This window comes from Ctenocephalides felis, unplaced genomic scaffold, assembly GCF_003426905.1.
Source record: "Ctenocephalides felis isolate EL2017-DRISC unplaced genomic scaffold, ASM342690v1 CF-g0.4_SCAFFOLD_00845, whole genome shotgun sequence".
Lineage (NCBI taxonomy): Eukaryota > Metazoa > Arthropoda > Insecta > Siphonaptera > Pulicidae > Ctenocephalides > Ctenocephalides felis.
In genome coordinates, this window is record NW_020536999.1 from 9,790,668 (window position 1) to 9,814,083 (window position 23,416).

The following is a 23,416-nucleotide window of genomic DNA, read 5'->3' on the forward strand; positions in this document are numbered from 1 at the left end:
TGTGCGGATACAAATTTTGTTACGCCTCTGTTTTAATCACTCGTAAATTAATCTATTTCTTATTGATTAAGTCGATTATTTACACACATCGGGAAGTTTATGTAACTTGCCTCAAGGCTAAATACCAATACCAACTAGTTTTAATTTTAACAAACGCCAAAAAAACTTCTCACTTTCTCAAATATTGATGTAATTTTTAAAATTAAACTACTTGTCGTAAGGCCGTAATATTTTAGTAAGTTCTAAAAAAACATGATATATATATTGCCAAAAAAAAGTTCCATAAAAATCGTCTTAATTTTTTTTTCAACAGTTAATTTCAAGAAAACGGCTCGGTAGATTTTTATCTAAAACTAATCAGTATCATTCCCAACTAATATCTTTCGAACAGTTTTAGATTTTTTAAAATCTATTCGGTAGTATGAGCTTAAATGTGGACGAAAAGTTTAAAACTTCTTTTCAAATTACAAAGAAATGGCTAGGCATATCGTCGCATAAAACTGAAAAACGATAGTCTTCATCGAGATACATCGAATGGCTTTTAAATTTCTGAAATCGGTCTAGCCGTTTCTGAGAAAATGTCGATTTACGGCAAAAAATCACACATACACACACACATACTTTTAGTCCAAATGTTGGTTTCATTCGATTCAGAATGGCTTGAAACGTCCAGGAGAAAACATAAAATAAACGAATTGGATGTTTTGATGAAAACATAAACTTCTCTTTCGGGAAGTTAAAAAATCTCATTTTACTACTCTCAAGTACCATTTGTACTCACCAATGATTTAGCAAGCGCCGACACGCTATCCCTAACCCTGGACCTGAACACAAAATTCCTGGACATCTGATCCTTCAGCAGCTTCCTTAAATTCGAATCGTCAAAAGGCATAGACGAATTCAGCATAATGAATAATATGATCCCCAAAGACCACACGTCGGCCAATTTCGGATTGTAAGGGGTCCCACTTACGACCTCAGGAGCAGCATACGCCGCCGACCCGCAATAAGTCTGACTTAAGGCACGGCGACCTGGGTAAAGGATAAATGGAATTAGAAAATTTGTGTTATAATTATATTATTATTTTTACCCTTGCCTTCGTGGTCGATGCAGAACCTGGCGAATCCAAAGTCCGCCAATTTGACATTGAAACGTCTCGACAGCAGTATATTCTCGCATTTGAGATCGCGGTGTGCAATATTTTTGCTGTGTAGATAATGCAGTCCGCTGGCCATCTGTCGAAACCATAATTTGGCCTGCGGTTCGGGAACGACGCCGTTCCTTTTGATGAAATCTAATAGGTCACCGTTGTCAGCGTAACGCATGAAGATGAAGACGCGAGGGCCACGCTGGAGGATGCTGTGAACCTAAAAAAAAAAATAAATAAATAAAAATGTAGAGTAGATATGGCACAAAGTTCCTTTTTGAATTTTAGTAATTATATTACTTTGGGCGTTGAATAAATAAAAAAATAAATAAATATTGTTAAAATCAAACCAACTACATCACAGCAAACAGGAAATATCAAACTAATAGCTATTGAATATGTTCGGTAAAATTCCCAGCTAATGTTTTTAACTTCCCGTGGGGCAAGTTATAGTAATCGCAAAAAAATCGAAAATGAAAAATTTGATATATCTTTTCGTTTCAATACTTTCTGAATATGTTGGCATACCTTAGACAAAATGGATGTATGTGTGTGTGTGTGTGTGCGTGTATGTGTGTGTTCGGATACAAATTTTCGTCGACGATTTCGGGATCACGGATGAAGCGATTTGAATAATTCAAAAACATTCGATTCGTATTGATAAGGAGACATGCTGATTAGTTTTTGGCAAAGGCAGGCCTAGCCGTTCCGAAGATACGGGGCAAAAAGTGCCAAAAACGGTAACTCAGTTTTTAAGAGAACGGAGCGTCCGATTTGGATAATTCAAAAAACATTTTACTTGTGAAATTTACTTGAAAAATTGATCAAATTTTCATTAAGGCAGGTCTAGCGGTTTCGGAGATTTAGTGAAAAAAGGAAAAAATAATGCCATCTGGCAGTCAAAAATGATCATTAGACATATGCACATCAAATTTTCAGATATTTTATAGAGATTTTAACAATAAGTATAAATTTTGTTTACATTCTCATGGGTTCCGTACCAATGTTTATCCGTCAGACGGCGGCGCGGCGCTTACGCGCTTCTATAATTCGTCTCTATGCAGATAAAGCAGTACGATTGCTTTGAAAAAAAGTTCAGAATTTCCAAAATATTTCAAAATACACTTTTCTTCAAAAAGTCTTTTTTTCCTCCCTTTGAGAGGGAGTATCGAATTTGAATTATCTAAAAAACATTCAATTTGTAATGATTGGGAGAAGTGGTGATTAGTTTTTGGCCAAGACAGGTCCCGCCATTTCGAAGATACAGAGCTAAAAGTGCAAAAATGGCAGTTTTTGAGTGAACTAAGCGTCCGATTTGAATGATCTAAAAAACTTTCTGCTTGTATTGACAAAACAATTGCTTTTGAGGATAAAAAATTATTATATGTTTCTTTATTTTCCATAAAATATTTTTGTAATTTTGGATTAAAAATTCAAAAAATTACCCAGGCTAATCACAGTCTAAACACCACTCTGGTGCAAATGTTTTACCCAAGTGCGTTTAGACGGAGCACATTCCAATTTTGTGAAAACTATTGAAAAATGTGAAAATGCCGCCAAGCTAAGCACAGTATAAGTAAAAATGTCGCACAGAATTATTTGCAAATGCGTTTAGACTGTGACTATACGGGAAAACCTTTTTAAATTTTGTGCAAATTAGGTAATTATTTTTTTGAAATTGAATTCGAAATGAAATGACGATTGTTAATGTTCTGGAGATAAATTGATTTATGATTTATAATTTACATTTGATTTTCTCAGATATAACAATAAGATAGCAAAAACAATGAAAGTTAACAGTATTTGTAATAATATATTTGAAAACGTTTAAAATTTCTCGAATATTTCATTACGGTACGGGAAGTTCCAGCAATTTACCTTAAGGCACGATGCCATACACCACTAGTTTATTATTATATCTCTACCTGTATAATGTGCGGATTCTCGATCTTCGTCAAAATTTCCAACTCCCTCGGGAAAAACTTGTCTAAAAAATCCCTCGGTGCCTTCTCCTTGTCGAAAATCTTGCAGGCGAGGCGCATCTTCTTCGGCCCTGACGTCGAGTCGACGTAGTCCGCCAGGTGGACGGAAGCGTACGAACCCTTGCCAATAGAAACGAAAAGGGATAATTAATCATTTTTTGCTTAATTTAATCAATTTTACTATATATCTATTATCTAATTACCTGTCCGATCTTCTTGCCGATCATGTAGCCGCGCTGTTCGAGAGCGTTCACCTCGCTATTACGCGGGCTGACGCTCAGCCGTTCCGTCATGATGGCGGAGGGTTTCTATTTTTTTTGGGGGTGTTGAATTTTGGGGATAGGAAGGTGTTTTTTGAATTTTCCCGTTTTCGGCGCCTGCTGATGATCAATTTGGCGCTCTCCGTCTGCCAAACTCACCGGGCATAATTTCCCACCACTCGCAAATTTTGACCCGTCTCAAGCTGAAAGGTAAAAGACACATGAAATATATTTATAGAATATTTATTTATGGATTTAAATAGTAATATTTCAAAATTTTGATAGAAATCTTGTTAACTTCCAGTAGAATTAAAGTAAACGATAAAAATAGAAAATGATATTTTTTGCATATTTTTATGTTTCCAAAGTTTCTGAACATTTTGGCAGATGGCGTAAGTATAGGGTGGCCCATTTAAAAACTGGAATTTATCGATAGCAACTTGCCTGTAGGCCACACCGTGAGGAATTCTAAGTTGCGATGTTTGAGGAAAAAAACTAAAAACCTTTCTAATGATGTATAATAGTTTATGTTTTCTTTAAAGAAATATCTAAACCGTAAGATAACTAGATCACTAGGACCACTAGATGGACCACTCGTTATGTTTAAATACAACTTTTTGTCGACGATTTCGAGAGCACAGATTAACCGATTTGCATAATTCAGAAAACATTCGATTACTGTTGATAAGGAGACGTGCTGATTAGTTTGTGGCAAAGGCAAGTCCAGCGGTTTTGGAGATACGGAGCAAAGAGTACAAAAAATAGAAATCGTGTTTTGAGAGAACGGAGCGTCCGATTTAAATTATTCAAAAAATATTTTATTCGTATTAACGAAATGAAGAACTGATTGAATTTTTGGAAAATCAGTTTCAGCGATTTCGGAGGTCGAATAAAAAGTTTAAAAATTGCTATTTGGCGGTCAAAAATGATCAAAATTATGGGAAGTTCCAGCAATTGGCACTGGTGATGTAATTTATTATATGAAATATAATCTAAACTTAAAAACTGAATCAAATAATTAGAAAGTCTTCAATTACTAATCATTTATAGAAATTCTATTAATATTTACTTGAAGTATTTACAAATTTTGAGTATTTATGTTAATAAAACTCATCCCAATAATAAATTTTGCATTTTGATGAAAAGTTCACAGTAAAAAATATTCTGAAGAATATTTTTTGTTTCTGACCCGTCATGTTTGATTCCGCACAAAATTTGCTAGGTGTAAGTGGCATTTTGCTTCTTGGCAAGTTGCATAAACATTCCAAAAATCAACTTAGACAATAACAATTGAGATTTGATGAAAAGTTTCATAAAATCTATAGAATTTTTTTTTCAAAAAATTAGTTACAAAGAAACTGTCCGGTTGATCTTTGCCAAAAACCAATCAGCCGATTTACAACTGAACTGAACGATTTTTTAATTTTCAGAATCATTTTTGGATTTTTTGTCAAAACGTTGATGACAAATTTTGCACTTGACTGTATTTATAAAGAAACAAGTCGTCATCGTTTTGCATGGAATGGCTTTTAAATTTTTAAAATCGGTCCAGCCGTTTTTGAGAAAACTGCGACGAAAGGAAAACAATTTTAGCTCACATACAAGCAAACTTTTTTAAACTTGGACTCAGACGATTTTGCATGGAATGGCTATTAAATTTTTTAAATCGTTTTTGAAAAAATGTCGACAAAAGGTCGAATTTCGACGCATGTACACACTTTTCTTAATTTGGGTCTCAAACGATTCAAAATGACTTGAAACGTCGAGAAAACGATAAAATTAGCAAGTTGGAATTTCTGGAAAAAATTTAGAATCTAATTAAATTATTTGACTGTCAATTTTTCCAGCAACCTCTCTAGAGAATATTGTGTTTTCGCCAGAAATTCCGATTTGCTAAAATTTCTTTTGGTAAAAATTAGGTAACAATGAAAGAAAAAAACAGTGACAGAGTTCATGGTCTAAACAAATATTATAAAATATTATAGACCTAAAAAAAAGAGTTAATTTATAAAAAATTATTAAATTTTGTTTGGTGCTCGTAGAACATAATAGTCTCATGCTCGTTTTTCGCTCATTAATGTGTAACATTTGAACTTTTTGTCAAAAATATTCAAATGTGCCCTACATCAACTGAGTATGCTTATGAATCAATCATAAACTAATATATTATTATTTTTCATCAATATTAATATATATTTTTCATTGACTATTTACACGTGTCCGGAAGTCCATGCAACTTGCCATAAAGCAAATTGCCACTCACATCTAGTTATTACTTTATTACAGGTCCCATAAGTAGTTACCAGCTGATTAAATTTAATTTAGTATTATTAATTTTAATTTCATTGTCCTAAATCTAAAACTAACTGTTAATTTATTCAAAAACGATTCCAAATTTTGACTTATGTCAAATTGAAATTTGAAATTTTTCCTAAAAGGAGCCCCCGTAGAGGAGCCGTTTCTAAGTCATTACATCTATCATATATTATATCAATGCAGTATACTCACAAATCATGTTAGGGACACAATATATACGAACGAAATTTGATTTCACAAAAAATTTAACATCGTTAACACATTTTCAATTTTGTTTACTTGTTTCCAAATAAATATGATTGCATTTTGTTTCGATTTTCGGAACCCACGTGTAATAATTCTTAGTAAATTTGGAAAGGATTTTTGGTGACATTTTTAATTGAAATAATAATAATCAGCTGTAATAAATCATAATTTAAGTTGAACATCAAATGTGGTCTACTTTAAAAATTCAAAAAACAGTTAAATCAGAGGAAACGGAAATTTTGAAGGATGGAAGGAATGGATAAGGAACAACGTGGTTGTTAAGAATAAAAGAATTCCCCTGAATACGATTTTGAAAAGACCGTTGATGCTAAAATGACCTCAACTGAAAACTTTGTTAAAAAAGGTAATTGTTTATAAATTAGGGCGACCAAGAAAATCATCATCAAAATGTTAACAAACTGGTGCAAGTGGCATTTGGCCTTGAGGCAAGTTGCATAAACTTTCCGACATGAGTAAAAAAATTACTCAATAAGAAATCAACATATTAAATTATTGGTAATTTATACGTATATTAAGTTGCTGCTCAAATTGCTGAACAAATTTTTAACTTCTCGTAGTAAAAATGGATGTATATGTGTGTTATTTATATTATTCAAAAAACATTCGATTCCTACTGATAAGAAGACGTGCTGATTAGTTTTTGGCGAAGGCAGGTCTAGCCGTTGCAGATATACGGGACAAAAAGTGCCAAAAATGGTATTTCAATTTTTGGCATAACGGAGCGTCCGATTTGAATAATTCAAAAAACATTTTGCTTGTATTGGCGAAATGAACAACTGGTAACATTTTTGTAAAGGCAAGTCCATCGTCTTCGGAGATCCAATGAAAAAAGTAAAACTAATGCCATTTGGCGGTCAAAAATGAACATTAGACATATGTACATCGTATTATAAGATATTTTATAGAGATTTCAATAATAAGTACAAATTTTGTGTACATTTATATGGGTTCCTTGATATTTCGAATCCAAATCAGATATGCAGCGCGTTTGCTTAAAAAACATTCAACATTTAAAAAAATCGAAATACAAAAAAATCAAATTTTTCAAAAGCGTCAATTTTATTCAAAAATTCTCAAAAATCTAATTTTGCCAAAGTTTTTTTTATTAATTTAGCATTCGGTACAGAACGTTCCAGCAATTTGCCTTACGGCACGATGCCGTGCACCACTAGTTTTATTACATACTATTGAATAATAAAAATTACTCGACTCACTTAAAAACCACTGGGCTTCCACAGCCCTACAATATTTTAGGATGTTTATTAAGATCAGGTACTCAATCGCCAAGAGTTGGGCAATCAACTACGAAGAAACGGCCTGGCCGATCTTTGCTAAAAACTAATTTGAATGATTTTCAAATGATTTCTTTGGAATAGTTTAAACTATTCCAAAGAAATCATTTGAAAATCGATATGAAAATAAATAAATATCGATATCAATTTGAAAATTCATAATTATAAATTTTCAAAAACAATTCAGGCTGAAGCGGGGGCAAAATTTTTTGCATTTTTGTGCTAATTTTGAAGAAATGGCTCTGCCGCTCGAATAAAAAAAAAATAGCCATCGTGAGTGCTTATCACGATACATCGAACGGTTTTAAAATTTTTGAAATCGGTCTTAGTGGTTTTTGAGAAAACGTACGCACATACTACTTTATCCAAATTTCGTCTCATATGATTCAGAATGACTTGAAACGTCGAGAAAACATAAAATCAGCTTATAGGATTTTTTAATTAAGTTAACAATCAAGTTCGATTCAGAGTTTTTAAAGTAAACCAACTTTTATAACAAAACGACAAAAAATGCAAATCCATCTATTTACATTTTATAAATTATATTACAAGTAAAAACGCACACAAAGTCGTAATAATTGTTGGTTTTAACTTACAAAAAATAATTATTTTTTGTTTGTTTTATTTATAAAAAAATCGCAATATTTTCTTTCTATCCTTTAGCAAAAAGTTAAATATAAACTTTAATTTTATCAGCAATTATTACTAATAATATAACATATAAAATAATGGATTAATATATATATATATATATATATATATATATATATATACACGTATATATATATATATATATATATATATATATATATATATATATATATATATATATTATTGATATTGAAATTATTACCATATGATGTATCTTATTTAATTCAAATTTATTGTTTTCGGCATGCATTGTTATTTTTTTGTAACTATTCCTGTATATACTCCAAAAAACTTGTAAATAAAAAGTATTTGATAGATTTATAAAAAACCCTTCAGTGTTATAGAAGATTTACATCTGTATATGCAAATATCTCCAAAGAAATCTAATTTTCATTCAATTCGTATCATTATAACCTAAAATTCAAATTCACATTGCAACTATAAATAATATATATTTAAAAATATTATTCCTTATCAACTACATAAGTATACAAATCTATATAATAGTGAATACATAAAATATATCATTCAATCGTTAATACTTTTCCAACATTGCCTCATAATAATTGATATGCCAACATAATTTATTGTCTTTTAATGATACTTTCAATGATATGGAATGGTTCATTGGATGGAATTATTATAATAATATAATACTTAATTGATTGCATATTAAACACTACTTTACTACAGATGCAGAACTCCATCATTGTTTTTAATAGGCGTGGAAGGTGATGTGACGGAACTATCATCAAGGCCACCACTGGTTAAGTCTAATATCTCATCTTGGTCAAATCTAGAAAAAACCACACGCAACAAACATGATAAAAGATACATTCCCTTGAGATTATTTTCATGTGTCTATTAACATTATTACCTGTCCTCTGTGTCAGAGCCTGTCGTTGGTTGTGATTGTTGCGATCCGTTTGACAACTGACTAGTTCTGGAGAAAGAGCCCCTGTGGGGTGCAACAGTTCGTTGATTCGCTGGTTTAACTGTGACTATTAAATTAGAACTGTTGGCCACCATCATGTCTGTGACTTGGTCCAGAGTTTTGCCAGCTACTTCGATTCCATTTACTTCTAACACTTCATCGTTTACTGCCAATAAACCGGTGCTTTCGGCTAGGCCTCCGGGGACTAGCCTGGATATAAATATTCCTGGTTGCTTTTCTAGGCCGGCGGAAGTTACTCGCACTGACGTACCATCGCGAATATAAAATCTAGAGGAGAAACGAAATATTTATAATAAATTATTCGTTATAAGGTTTTTGATTTATGATTTTTTTATATATATACTAGATGACCTGACAGACGTTGTCCTGTACCCACGTCTACCATTCAAAAGTTCTAAATTTTTTAATATCCTAACTTATACTTTTTAATATCCTATTTGATGTCCTGCCTTTGTGATTCATTTATGGTCTTAGCATAGCAGTATAAGAAATTCAGAAAAAATAATATAATATCTGAGGTAGAAGAACAATATCACACTTGATTTTGCCACAAAATTGCATGTCTATGCAATTTTGGACTAATTGCGTTATTTATTAAACTGAATTATATAATTGCATCTGCCAAACATATACTGTTGACTGTATCTTATATTATTTCAATTTCTGACACATCTCAGCTGCTTTTCGGCAATAATAATATAGGCACTACATTTTTCTTGTATAATATATTCTAATATTGTCTAAGCCCATAATTTCAGATAAATTCAAATTTCAAGTGAATTGACATTCCTAGTATATGGCATTTCAACTGTTTTCAATGTTAAACAATGATAAGTGGTTTTTTATAATTTTTGCCATTTATTTCTATAATATTACTATACTTTAATCATTCATTAAATCTCAAAAATTTTCTTTAACAAACTCTAAAAAGATTTATCAAAATCCTAATAACCGTTTAGGATAAGCATCAAATCATACACCCGTACAGAAGAATTTTATACATAAAATAGATTTCTTACCCTAAAGGTTTATCACTGCCATGTTTCAAAAGCCGTACTCTCCTGCAAGTTTCTGGAACTAGGTCAACGTCAATAATAGCAGAAACTTGCCGAAAATCATGAGGATTTGATATTGCTAGGCCACGACCCTTTCCGGGGGTCCCTCCAAGAATGGAGGAAATAAGGTTACGTGGTCGCATGGTGCCATAGCCGGTTAGTTCTTCTTGGGAGTCGCCTGAAAAATAAAATTCAATTTTTATAGATTTAATGATAAAACTAGATATTATTTTATCATTTATACCGCTTTTTTACCTTAAAGTAATAATTAACAAATAAATAAAATACATTTGAGTTCAATATTCAGACTTACATTAAAATTTATAAATTACTTATAGGTTAGGTTTTAATTAGTGACTAAATAGTCGTTTTTTCCTAAAATAAATACTTTTAAGCTAGTATATTTAGCTTTATATATGCACATCAATTAGATTTGCTTTAAATTTTATGTTAAATTCCATGCAAACAAAGTAAAATGTAAATATATAATAATAAATTCAAAATTCAAAATGTTATAAACCATAGACATTCTTTTAATTTATGTATCAATTTTATGGCTTTTTTACCTTAAAGTAACATTTAAAAAATAAATAAAATACATTTGAGTTCAATATTCAGATTTACATCAAAACTTATCAATTATTCTTTAGGTTAGGTTTTAGGTAGTAACTAAATAGTCATTTTTTCCTAAATTAAATAGTTTTAGCTTTGTATTTTTCGCTTTTTATATACACATCTATTAGCTTTGCTTTAAATTTTATGTTAAATTCCATACAAACAAAGTAACTGTAAATATATTATAATTGAAGTCTGTATCATTGTAATCTTCCTTTCTCACCTTTTCTTTGGATTATAACTCTTAACATGGGTTTGGAAGTAACAATGGCCCTGCCCAAGTTGTCATCATTGTTAATCGGTAACAAATCGCTGTCCCTTGGATCTACATAGGATATCAGGAATGGTGTATGCGACAGGCAGTGTAGTTTCTCCAGAAGTGATTTGAATTCTTCAAATCGCTCTGTTTCTGCTCGGGGTACACAGAACCTTCTAAACTCTGCATCAAACTATAAAAAAAAATTATAAGTTTATTAACATAATATATATTTTCAGGCAAGGGTGTCTGGTATAAGAAATTATGAAAAAAATATGTATATTCAGTGCTTATGAATGCAATTTATTTCTATCAAACAAAGATTGGTGAATAGTAATTCACTTTTAGTGTTTAAATTCAAAGTGAAAGTACCATTAAAGTGTTTAATCTTTTTTTAGTTATTACTAAATTATTACCAAGTCGTACATAATTATTAAAGTAACACCTAAAAAACAGTAATCTCAAAATGTAACGAATGTACTTATAGTATTATCAAGCTAAGAATCAAGATGGACAATCTGTTAACGAAGATGCTGTCATTGGAGGTTACACCCACTTTGTGAAAAAACTTTGCAGTATCATATTTATACATTATTTCTTCATAGTTATCGAAAAAAAATCCATAAAATGCTCTTTATTAAACTAATATGATTAAAGAATTTTGCAAGGCATTCAGCTACAAGCTTTTTGAAGCTTGGAATTAAAACTACTGACATAACCTAAACAAATTTTACTTTTTAAATATACCTAAGTGGTTGCAAAATAAGTAATATAAGTAAACATTAGTAAGGAAAAAATGTCAGAATTATATTGTTGCCATAAAGGATTTACAACCGAGTCAAAAATTTTAATAGAAACTTTAAAATGAAAGCTTGCATTTTAATTATTACTACTCCACGAAGTATGCCAATTGCAAACCTTTGCTTACACGAATAAATAGTTCGATTTAACCATACCTGATTAAATAAATTATGAATATGAAACAAAATATAGCCGAGGCCTAACATATTAACCAACCTTACCCTACATTCATTAAAAAATATAATTATATACAAATTCCTGATGTATTATTTCCAGCATATCATTTTAATAATGATTCTTATCAAATCTACAGCCTGATATATAATTATACATAAGTACAACAAATTAGTCAGATAATTCTGTGAATATACAGATAACTTCTTAGAACTGTCACTACGAATAGAAAGTATTAATATCATATGCATTATTACAAATAAAGCCAAAACAATCCAAATTGGCATCAAATCAAAACTTTACATCAATATTCTATATATTCTCAATAATTTACAATTATTACCTTGCTCTTAACTGACACTACTGATGGACTGTCATGTTTCGAAACGACAATTTTGTTTTTCGACATTTCTTATACATTAATGACAAATTAATTGTCGAATTAGTGATTCTACTAAACTATAAAATATCTTAAAACAGATAAATATAAATAACTAAATATAAAAATAACTAAACAACACCAAATGTCTCTACACCATATTAATAGGTTTTAAAAATATGTAACAATGACGTCACTACAGGTACTTAATGAGCAAATAGTCACGGCGGCCATTTTCGTGCCAGATACGAAATAAAGGACATCGACATTTTTAAATGATAAAATTAAATTAAAAGTAATTTAGTATTTTTGTTGTTGTTAATAACAATCAATTAGCTATAAATATTGATTCATTATTAAATCTAACACAGATTCATTGAAATATGTTTAAATATACAAAAATAAACTCGGCCACACTAATAGTGAGGGGTCTGGTGGATAATTTCTTTCGCAGAAGCTTTTAAATAAGAGCAACGAGTGACTTATTTAGAAATAATCGTATTTTTTGCAAGAAGAAATGATCTTAGAAAATTTGTTGAATCTGTTTTTATCTTTTTGAATCTTCTTTGTGTATATAAACGTAATTCAGTACATGATAGTTATATTAATTGTTGGCATTAATTTTATTGCCAAATGCAACTTTTAGTTTATTATTTTATTTTGTTGGTCTGTTTTTTCATTAAACAATTTCCTTAAAATTTGTGTTTTTTTTCCTGTTTTCGTATGTATTGATTTTGTAATCTTGTAATTTTTTAAACTTTGTAAAATATATTTTAGAATTTGTTTAACTCACTGAATGATGACACACATACAGTATCAAAACGTATACAACAAATAGTTAAGTATTTATAGCAATATTTATATATGTTTTTCCGTCCTTGGATCAACATTTTGTGAACCCCTTTTTTCCAATGAAGTAGTTAACTACAAACACAGTAACTATATTTATAATAATCTATTTGAAAAAATTTAATATTCTTCGAACATTTCGTTACGGTACGGGAAGTTCCAGCAACTTGCCTTAAGGCACGATGCCATAACCACTAGTTATTTTAGTCATCAATCACCATATCTAGAAATTCTAATATTATTTATTATTTTGTACAATGTGTCTTTGGTTGAAAACAACAATGTAGTTTAAAATGAGTAAAATGTCTTCCAGCCGTCCCACTACATTGGTAAAATTAACCAAAGTGAGGGCTTCGCCCCGGCTCCATGTGCTTTCGTTGTATGTGTTTGTGTTATCGGGTTTCTCAATATAAATGGCATTTTTATGTATAAATTTATCTAAAAGGTGAATATAAGACACATATTTCTAATTAATCTCTCACCACGTATAATTGAAATAATGCAATTATTTGCGTGGCGGTAGTAAAAACTAAAATATGTCAGTGTCTATTTGATTAAAAATATTTAACAATATTTGAATTTTCAGATACCGCCAATAAGCTTATTAACATATGTCAAGGTGATCTTCAGATCAGATTTAAATTCAATACTGTTTTTATAAAATTGCATTTATAACCAAAAATTTTAACAAATATGGAAGGGGATGCTTCAGCAGCACAATCTAAAAAAGCAGCCAAAAAATTAGCTAAGGATGCTGCAAAAGCAGATAAAAAAGCTGAGCATAAAGCAGCAAATGCTACAGAAGAACCTGCAGAAACCGAAGACTACTCAGTGAACAAATATGGTGCTATGAAAATGATTCAATCGACTGGAGAAAATGTTGATAGAGTATTTACTGATGTGTCAATCTTAGAGCCTTCATTAGAAGGGAAAGTTGTCTGGGTTCGTGGGCGTGTCCATACGTCACGTTCCAAAGGCAAACAGTGTTTCCTAGTCTTAAGACAACAATCGTACAGTGTTCAATGTATAATTGCTGTTAACGAAGCAATATCAAAACAAATGGTTAAATTTGTCGGCAACATCCCTAAAGAATCCATTGTAGATATTGAAGCTAAAGTTGTCAAAGTTGCTCAGAACATAGAAAGTTGCACACAACAACTTGTTGAGTTATCAGTCAACCAAGTCTTCGTTGTGTCTCAATCCAAACCTCAGTTACCTTTGCAAATCGATGATGCAAGCCGCCCAGAAAAGAATTTGTCTGAAGATGCTTTGAATATTAGAGTTAACCAAGACACTAGATTAGATAATAGAATTTTGGATTTGCGTACGCCTGCAAATCAAGCTATATTCAGATTAGAAGCCGGCGTTTGCAAATTGTTCAGAGATATTTTAACCGAGAAAGGTTTTGTTGAGATTCACACCCCAAAAATCATATCAGCAGCTAGTGAGGGAGGTGCTAATGTTTTCACAGTTAGTTATTTCAAAGGCTCAGCTTACTTGGCACAAAGTCCACAGTTGTACAAACAAATGGCGATAGCAGCAGACTTTGATAAAGTATTTACAGTCGGTGCTGTTTTCAGAGCTGAAGACTCCAATACGCACAGACATTTAACTGAATTTGTCGGTCTTGACTTGGAAATGGCATTTAAGTATCATTATCACGAAGTATTGAATACGATTGGTGATACTTTCACAAAGATGTTTAGAGGCTTGCGTGATAACTATGCTTCTGAAATAGCAGCTGTTGGCCAACAATTCGCTGTGGAGCCTTTCACATTTTTAGATCCACCTTTAATTTTACAATTTCCTCAAGCATTGAAAATGTTACGTGATGCCGGTGTCACTATTGGTGATGAAGATGATTTATCAACTCCCGATGAAAAATTACTTGGAAAACTAGTTAGAAACATGTACAACACCGATTTTTACATTCTGGATAAATATCCGTTGGCTGTGAGGCCATTTTATACAATGCCTGATCCTAAGAACCCCAAAGCATCCAATTCATACGACATGTTTATGAGGGGTGAAGAAATTTTATCTGGTGCTCAAAGAATACACGATCCTGAATTTTTGACTGAACGAGCCAAACATCATGGAATTGATATTAGTAAAATTGCTGCTTACATTGATTCGTTCCGTTACGGGTGCCCCCCACATGCCGGCGGCGGTATTGGCATGGAGCGTGTCGTTATGCTGTACTTGGGTCTCGACAACATTCGCAAGACTTCAATGTTTCCACGTGATCCGAAAAGAATTACTCCTTAAATTATATAATATGTTAAAGATTAAAATGTTTGTATATATATTATGTATTTGGTAATATATAGCATGGTTTATAATAGACAAAACCTTTTATTTTTCATAATAACCACTTAAAAAAAATTATTGCTAGATATTTTGACATATAAATAAATATATAATCGTTTCCTGAACCAAAATTAAAATGAATAAAACAATCGTAGACCTCATTGCTAATTGACACAGATGTGAATAGATTCTCTATAACTTTGGTAAAATTTTAATTTAACTATACATATTTACAATTTGCAATCGTTAATGGTTCGTCATTGGATCTCCTGATTCGTTTGATATATTATTTTTGGCTTTGTTATTTTTCTGTTTTTTGTTGCAAAGGCACTCGTTTGCTGATTGGAGACACTGGTCGGAAAGTCTTGCCGCCCCCATTTGTGAAGTCAGTAAAGGAATGTTGGAGCTCACATCTCCGTTCATCATCTGTTCACCGTCCATGTGTTTGTGGAAGTCTGATGCACTGTAGGAACTCTGCGCTGTGTTGTTGGGGGATAATTTTAGGCAGCAGTTTGAATAGTCTCCAATGAAATCGGGGATTGAGTCTGTTACTCTTGGAATGTTTTGTAAACTTTGTGTTTTGAGAAGGTTTCCTTGAGCGTTTATTCTGGCATTCACTCTTTCTTTCAGGGTCTGGGGTAAGTTGATGGAGACATCTGAGGTACTTGTGGTGTCGTTGTCTTCATCCAATTGTAAAGTAGTTGAACCTGATAGTAGAAAATGAGCTATAGCATTGGTGTAATTTTGTTTATGAAAATTAGAATTATCTACCCGCAGGGTAAGTTATAGTCTGGGAGTAAATTTGAAACAAATCCGCTTTACTCTGTGTGAGTGTTATGTGCCCAAAAATGGTAATTGATTTTGTGAGAGTACGGAATTTAATCAGAATCTTATCATTAATGGCAATTATCTAATAATATCTATTACACTTACTTGTTACTGGTGAGTCAATATAAGCCCTAAGAATAACCTCAGGGCCGCCGCCGTAGATATCGAATAAGAATTTCCATAATGCATGATTCAATTGGGCATAGTCCGATCCTGACTTGACAGTATTATTTGAATTACATATGACTTGGTTGTCTATGGGACCAGGAATTTCGCAGAATCCAGCAGCACGAACAAATGTTTGCCATTTGCGGAACCAGGCCATCGAAAGGGCGTAGATTGTTGATGGACTTTCGCTCACCTAAGTAAAAAAAATAATGATAAAGTATAAAATTAATTTATACAAACTTTATCAGACCCTAAATTGGTGGGGCAGTTTTGCCGTAACAGAGCTCATAAAATAGCGTGGTCATTATGCTTGTTTTTGATATTGAAAATTATGAAAATGTCTATTTATTTGCCATGCGATCACGCGTATTTCACATATAAACAAGCAGGGAAGAATTTCATGATAACTGCACCATCTAGAATTCTGTTATCATAAGATTGTTCCTTGCTTGTTTATATGTAAAATGCGCTTGATCGCACAACAAATAGATAAACATTTTCATAATTTTCACTACCAAGAACAAGCATAAGAGAACGTTGCCATGACAACACTTTGCTATGAGCTCTGTTACGGCAGAATTGCCCCCTCAAACTATACTTTTAAAATTATTTTTGAAAAAGTTTGAAAATTGTATACCTGAAATTCATGATGAAGGCTCATGAACGTATCCAATTCATAATATTGTCTTTTTATCAACGATTCTAAATATTCTTTACAAGTCTCGCATTCAAATAACTGATTGCAAACGGGCCCGCCGCCAAAGCTGAAATTTATTATTTAGTTTTAGTTTTAAATTTAATTATTTCACTCTAACTATAGTCTTAATTATAATAAATATAAATATAAACAAAAGTAAATTTATAAAGTGTGATTGACTTACTTCTTGTACAAAAAGTCCCAGAGTGGCTGCGAAAGAGGAACTGCTAATTTGTGTACATAGCTGACTTTTTCTGGTGATACACAACCATGCTGGCACAACAGTGACCAATTATCGATAGGACCAGGCTCTGCACATGTATTAAATCTGAAAAGAGATTATTTTACATTTAACCTGATAATAAAATAATAGATCATATTTATTTTATTAACTTCCCGTTGGCTAAGTTATTGTAATCGCCCAAAAAAGGAAAATGAAAAATTTTGTACATCTTTACATTTCATAGATTTCTGAACATTTTGGCATACCTCAGAAAAAATTGATGGATGTATATCTGTGTGTGCGTATGTGCGGATACAATTTTTCGTCGACGTTTTTGGGAGCAACTGATTTGAATGATTCAAAAACTGAACTGAACTATTCCTATTGATAAGGAGACGTGCAAATTAATTTTTGGCAAAGGCAAGTCTAGCCGTTTTGGAGTTACGAAGCAAAGAGTGCAGAAAATAAAAATCGAGTTTTTGAGGTAACGGAGTGTCCGATTTAAATAATTCAAAAAACATTATACTTGTAATGACGAAACGAATACCTGGTCAAATTTTTGTAAAGGCAGGCCAGCGTCTCCGGAGTACCAATAAAAAAAGTAACTAGTGGGGTGGGTGGCATCGTGCCTTAAGGCAAATTGCTGGAACTTCCCGTACCGTAACGAAATGTTCGAAGAATATTGAATGTTTTCAAATAGATTATTATAAATATTGTAATAATGTCTAATATTTATAAGAATTATATAAACTGAATTGCAGAGTTGAAATTATTTGTTTAAAGTATATTAGAACTATAGTCAGAAATAAAAATAAAATCTGAATTATTTTCGATATACAAAAAATTAAAAAAAAAAAAATGAAACAATTTTTTTTTCAAAATCAATTATTTTGTTAAGACAAGCAGAAAGTTCTTTGAATCAATTGAATTGGACGCTTAGTTCTCTCAAAAACTGCCATTTTTTGTACATTTAGCTCTGTATCTCCGAAATGGCTGGGCCTGCCTTTGCGAAAAACTAATAACCCCTTCTCCCAATCATTACTAATTGAATGTTTTTTAGATCATTCAAGTCGGATGCTCCGTTCTCTCAAAAACTCGATTTTTATTTTCTGCACTCTTTGCTCCTTATCTCCGTAACTGCTGGTCCTGCCTTTGCGAAAAACTAATCAGCACATCTCCTTATCAATAGGAATCGAATGTTTTTTAAACCATTCAAATCGGTTGATTCGTACGCCCGAAAACGTGGGCGAAAAATTGTATTCATACATACATACACACACACACACACATCCATTTTTTCTGAAGTATGCCAAAATGTTCAGAAACCTTCAAAACGTCGAGAAATGTAAAAATTTTCAATTCCGATTTTCGGCCCATTACAATAACTTACCCTACGGGAAGTTAAAAATTAATGCCATTTGGCGTTCAAAATGAACATTAGACATATGTACACCGTATTATAAGATATTTTATAAAAATTATAACATTAAGCACACATTTCGTGTACATGTATATGGGTTCCGTACCAATGTTTATACGTTAGACGACTACGCGAGACTCCAAATCAGCTATGCAGCGCGATTGCTTGAAAAATTATTCAAAAAAAAAATATATATAAAATTTTCCAAAAAAAATAGATATAAAAGAATCTATTTTTTTTAAAAAGAATCTTCTTTTCAAAAATTTCAAAATTTCTCAAAAATCTAATTTTGTCAAAGTTTTTTTTTAATAATATAGTTTTCGGTACGAGAAGTACCAGCAATTTGTCTTAAGGCACGATGCCATGCACCACTAGTCACTTAATTCAATTATCACTTACTTATTAATCCATTGCTTAGACACATAGAAAGACATATCCGTCGCCCTCTCGACATCAACCAATTCCGCTGCCATTTTCCTCAAATTGGCCATCCGGGGACTCGGCGACTTCCTGTAAAACAGTACGTAGGCTTCGCATCTGGCAACATTCTCTGATGAAACTTGCGTTACGAACTGATCGTCGAACTCGAACCAGACACCAGAGGCGCTATGCTTGGCCATGCTGGTGTAGTGGCCTCCTCCGGCGGTTCCGTGGTGACAGATGACGGCGGACAGGTCGTAGGTGCAGATTTCACTAACACAATCTGGAAAATGAAATGAAAATTATATATATATATATATATATATGGTAGATTTTAGAGTTACATGTGCAGTATCAGACAATGAAACATAAGCAAAAGCAGTAGGCTTAAAAAATTCAGAAATAGTTCTGGTGCAAATGATTTTTAATAGATTATTATTATATAATTACTATAACATTATCTAATATTTAAAAAAAAATTAAAATTATTTGAAGTATATAAGTGAGCTTTAGAACTTTAGCCAGAATTAAAATTAAAATGTGAATTATTTTCGATATACCAAAAAAAATTATTTGAAAAAATAAATTGATTTTTTTTTCAAAAGCAATTGTTTTGACAACACAAGCAGAAAGCTTTTTGAGTCTTTCAAATCAAATGCATAGTTCTCTCAAAAACTGCTATTTTTTGCATTTTTAGCTCGGTATCTCCGAAACGGCTGAACCTGCCTTTGCTAAAAACTAATCATCACATGTTTTTTAGATCATTCAAATCAGATACTCCGTTCTCTCAAAAACTCGATTTCTATTTACTGCACTCTTTGCTCCGTATCTCCGTAAAGGCTGGACCTGCCTTTGTTAGAAACTAATCAGCACATCTCCCTATCAATAGGAATCGAATGTTTTTTAAACAATTCAAATAGGTTGATCCGTGCGCCCTAAAAAACGTGGATGAAAAATTGTATCCGCACACACTCATCCATTTTTTCTGAGATATGCCAAAATACTCAGAAAGCTTTGAAACGTGAAGATATGCAAAAATTTTCATTTTCGGTTTTCGGTCCATTATTATAACTTACCCCACGGAAGTTATAAAAAAAGTAAAGTATCAAGATTTTTAACGATACTATTTTAAAGTAGAGGGCAAAATATGTGTAACCAGCCAGTCGCCAGTCACTTTAAATCGGATGACATTGCAATCGCGAGATGAAAGGCAACATAGTAATTTTTTTAACAAATATATTTTTTTCGATTTTAGCTTTTAGGTTTTGAGCACTGTTATTTAGTTTACGATAGTTCAATATATTAAAAAATAATAAATGAATTTGCTTCTGAGATTGATATCTTTGGTCTTTCTGTGACGAATATAAAAAATCAAGCCAGAAAAATTATTATCCTTAAACAACTGTTTTAAGTAGTGATTTAGAGATTATTAAATGTTCAATATTATTAGTTTTTATTTAGTGTTATATATTTGTAGTTTATATTAAGTGTTATGTATATATATACAAAGCTATATCTATGAACTCTTAATACTCTGATTTTCTCACATATTATCTTTAGTTTATAATTTGTACCCTTAAAAATGTAATTATACTGTATTATACCCTTGGGCGTTGAATAAATAAATAAATAAATAAATAATTTTTTAGTAAACACTATTTAATTGTTTTATAAGGTGTATTATTGGGCGTTGAATCTATTATCTTTTTGACAAATTTAGCTGTGAAATCTCTTTAAAATTGAAGATAAAATAGAGGACTTTTTGCCCCCTGGGTGTCACATTTTTCTCTGCCTATGGGGAAAAAAGGATCAGATGTTTACAATAATGAATAACCAAGGAATTTTACTGAATTATTGTTTGATAGTTTAAATGAAGCCTAAATTTATCTACATACCTTTATGTAGATATGGTTTCATATCAAGTCCAGTGAGTGGAAAATTAACAGGACTCGATATTTTTGAACTATACATCAGTTCGTGCCGGAAACGTTTCAAATGAATGCATAGCATCTCTGGTAAAGCCATAACTTTAGAATATTTAACACCGTTTCGGAGTTTATTGCACTTTTCACAACTAAAAATTAAAAAAAAATGTATTTAAATTTAATTATCTAACCATTTTTTTAAGAAATAGTAAAAATGCGTTCTTACCTATACATATTATCTCCTTTCAACTCATCAGCTGAGAAAAAGGCCGCTAAACAATCATGCAATGTAACAGCAGGCCCCCAGAACCATGATCGAAACCAGCCCCATATCCACCAAATCTAAGGAAAAAAAAAAACATTACACATAATATTACACCAACAAATTTAATATTACAACTAACATGGTTGAGACTTACCCAACCTTCCTGATTGCCTTGTGGTTCATACTCGGATGTCACAGTGGATGTATTCTGGTTCTGATGCAGCACATTTAAATGATCTCGACTAGGTATTGGTAAAGAAAGATCTTGAAACGTTTCGACCTTTGTAGACACCTAAAAGCAAAAAATTACTTGGTAATTATAAGTATTCATATATGTATTTTTTATAGTACTTACCCTATCACATGTAAGACATTGCACGGAGGATAACAATTTGCCATCAAATACTTCTGAAATTATGGATCTGAATTGTGGTTTTAGGTATTCTGTATTTACTGAAATGTAGAAATAAAATATATAAAAATATGTTTTTCCACTGTGCACTTTAGTCAACGTTTTTTTTAATTTTAAATGTATTTAATACGCTATAGGTAAGCGGGACGGGTAAAAATACCCGTTTCAAAGATTGGTGCGGGTATTTTTACCATTTGAATTTTACTAATTTTAAAATCGGCTTACGTATGATAATAAAATAGTTGACAGGTTGTTTTTGTTTGGATTCAATTACTTTAGTTTTTCATTGTTAATATTAGTTTTTTGATAATTGAATTCACAATATGTAAATTTAGGTTATTGTTTTACTTTTCGTCAAAACAACTTAAAATTTTTATTCCGGATATTATAATTTATTTACATTAGTGAAAACTATATAAAATTCACTAAAATTTGGTAGAAACTGTTTTATACACTTGGATAATAAAATTTTGAATAATTCGTAGTTGGAATGCGGACTTTAGTATTTTGATACAGTGCATCATGGATTTTGGACATTTTTATACATTTCTTCAAATAATTTAACATTTTCATTCCGGACATTATAACTTATTTACATCAGAAAACACTAGATAAAATTTACTAAAATCTAGCAAAAATTGTTTTATACACTTGGATATTAAAATTTTGAATAATTCGTAGTTGAAATGCAGACTTTAGTATTTTGATACAGTGCATTTCATGGATTTCGGACATTTTTTACTTTTCTTCAAATAATTTAAAATTTTCATTCCGGACATTATAACTTGTTTACATCAGCCAAAACTAGATCAAATTTACTAAAATCTAGTAAAAATTGTTATATATACTTGGATATTGAAATTTTAAATAATTTGCAGTTAAAATGCGGACTATAGCAGATTAGAATAGATTTAGAAGTTTTTTTTTATTTTTCTATAAATCACCTAATTTATATTTCGGACATTTTAATTCATTTACAATAAATAGCATTGACTAAAATAAACAAACTCAACCTGGATCTTAATATTATAAATAAATATGTATTTACATACCATTAGCCGGAGGAGTCCTATTAACAACCGTCAACTTAGACCTTAGCCTTTCTCTATCAGGTTGAATAGTCGGAATGATTGTAGGACTTGGACTTCTTGATCTGGATGTTTGTCTTGAATGATGTCCTATTTGTCCGCTTTCTTCCGAAAGAGAAGATCTTTCACTGACTCCACTGTCGCATGTTTCATATTCACCTTCGGATTGACTAGGTGTCAGAGAGGGACATGGACTTGATCGGTCAGAAATGACTGCAATAATAAAAAAAGCATGAAAAAATCAAATGGTTCAAAACTATTATGAGCATGTTGATACATTAAAGAAATGATTAATTAAATGAAAAAATAATCTTGATCTACATACTTTCATGTTCATCAATTTTATCCGCGTGGTCTTGTTGTACAGAAGATAAGTCCCTTGCTGCAGGCAAAGCTTCTTTCAATTCTTCATGCAGCTGGTCCATAAAGCAACGTAAAAATTCTTGGGTGTCATGCTGATGGTATCCTCGAAACATAGGATGAACCTGTTGATAGAAAATGACTTAATACCAAAAAAAATGAATATTTTAAGCAAGATTTCATTCAAAAAATGAGTTGTACACTTTTATATAGAGTTTTTCTAAATGTAATAGATAATGTAAATATAAATTAAAATGAAATACTATTTCTCATCAACTTACATTTCTTATTCCATATAAA

The 23,416-nt window shown here is 31.5% G+C and overlaps 3 protein-coding genes and 1 pseudogene across 3 annotated transcripts in view; 1 reads left to right on the forward strand and 3 right to left on the reverse strand.

The window, feature by feature from the left end:
* Positions 1–3,423, reverse strand: part of LOC113377577 (testis-specific serine/threonine-protein kinase 1-like) — a 6,157-nt gene extending 2,734 nt beyond the window's left edge. The window contains exons 1-4 of the mRNA XM_026617945.1: positions 3,334–3,423; positions 3,074–3,250; positions 1,098–1,368; positions 782–1,032 (exon numbers count right to left, since the gene is read on the reverse strand). Coding sequence (XP_026473730.1) covers positions 782–1,032; positions 1,098–1,368; positions 3,074–3,250; positions 3,334–3,423 — 789 coding nt within the window. The remainder of the gene's footprint in view (positions 1–781; positions 1,033–1,097; positions 1,369–3,073; positions 3,251–3,333) is intronic.
* A 5,168-nt stretch (positions 3,424–8,591) lies between these two features.
* LOC113363804 (partitioning defective protein 6-like) lies at positions 8,592–12,338 on the reverse strand. Its single transcript, XM_026606287.1, has 5 exons — positions 12,116–12,338; positions 10,765–10,990; positions 9,891–10,104; positions 8,794–9,138; positions 8,592–8,712 (listed from the first exon to the last, which is right to left on the reverse strand). Exons 1-5 carry the CDS (start codon positions 12,179–12,181, stop codon positions 8,604–8,606), a joined length of 960 nt encoding a protein of 319 aa, XP_026462072.1. The 5' UTR covers positions 12,182–12,338; the 3' UTR covers positions 8,592–8,603.
* A 986-nt stretch (positions 12,339–13,324) lies between these two features.
* Positions 13,325–15,268, forward strand: LOC113363789 (annotated as a pseudogene).
* Positions 15,269–15,537: 269 nt separating this feature from the next.
* On the reverse strand, positions 15,538–23,409 carry LOC113363782 (ubiquitin carboxyl-terminal hydrolase 20-like). Its single transcript, XM_026606268.1, has 12 exons — positions 23,398–23,409; positions 23,082–23,241; positions 22,721–22,969; positions 21,612–21,709; positions 21,411–21,548; positions 21,218–21,333; positions 20,962–21,140; positions 19,046–19,349; positions 17,188–17,331; positions 16,944–17,070; positions 16,244–16,499; positions 15,538–16,017 (listed from the first exon to the last, which is right to left on the reverse strand). Exons 2-12 carry the CDS (start codon positions 23,230–23,232, stop codon positions 15,557–15,559), a joined length of 2,223 nt encoding a protein of 740 aa, XP_026462053.1. The 5' UTR covers positions 23,233–23,241; positions 23,398–23,409; the 3' UTR covers positions 15,538–15,556.
* Between the last annotated feature and the right edge of the window lie 7 nt (positions 23,410–23,416).

What these genes read in the sequence shown, in the direction of transcription:
- LOC113363804 (XM_026606287.1), bottom strand. Translation starts at nt 12,181, where the DNA reads ATGTCGAAAAACAAAATTGTCGTTTCGAAACATGACAGTCCATCAGTA. An exon ending in AGTTATAATCCAAAGAAAAG is followed by an intron (nt 10,105 to 10,764) that starts GTGAGAAAGGAA and finishes TTTATTTTTCAG; the next exon opens with GCGACTCCCAAGAAGAACTA. An exon ending in GGCAGTGATAAACCTTTAGG is followed by an intron (nt 9,139 to 9,890) that starts GTAAGAAATCTA and finishes TTTCTCCTCTAG; the next exon opens with ATTTTATATTCGCGATGGTA.
- LOC113363782 (XM_026606268.1), bottom strand. Translation starts at nt 23,232, where the DNA reads ATGTTTCGAGGATACCATCAGCATGACACCCAAGAATTTTTACGTTGC. An exon ending in TAGGACTCCTCCGGCTAATG is followed by an intron (nt 21,710 to 22,720) that starts GTATGTAAATAC and finishes TCTACATTTCAG; the next exon opens with TAAATACAGAATACCTAAAA. An exon ending in AAAGGAGATAATATGTATAG is followed by an intron (nt 21,141 to 21,217) that starts GTAAGAACGCAT and finishes TTTAATTTTTAG; the next exon opens with TTGTGAAAAGTGCAATAAAC.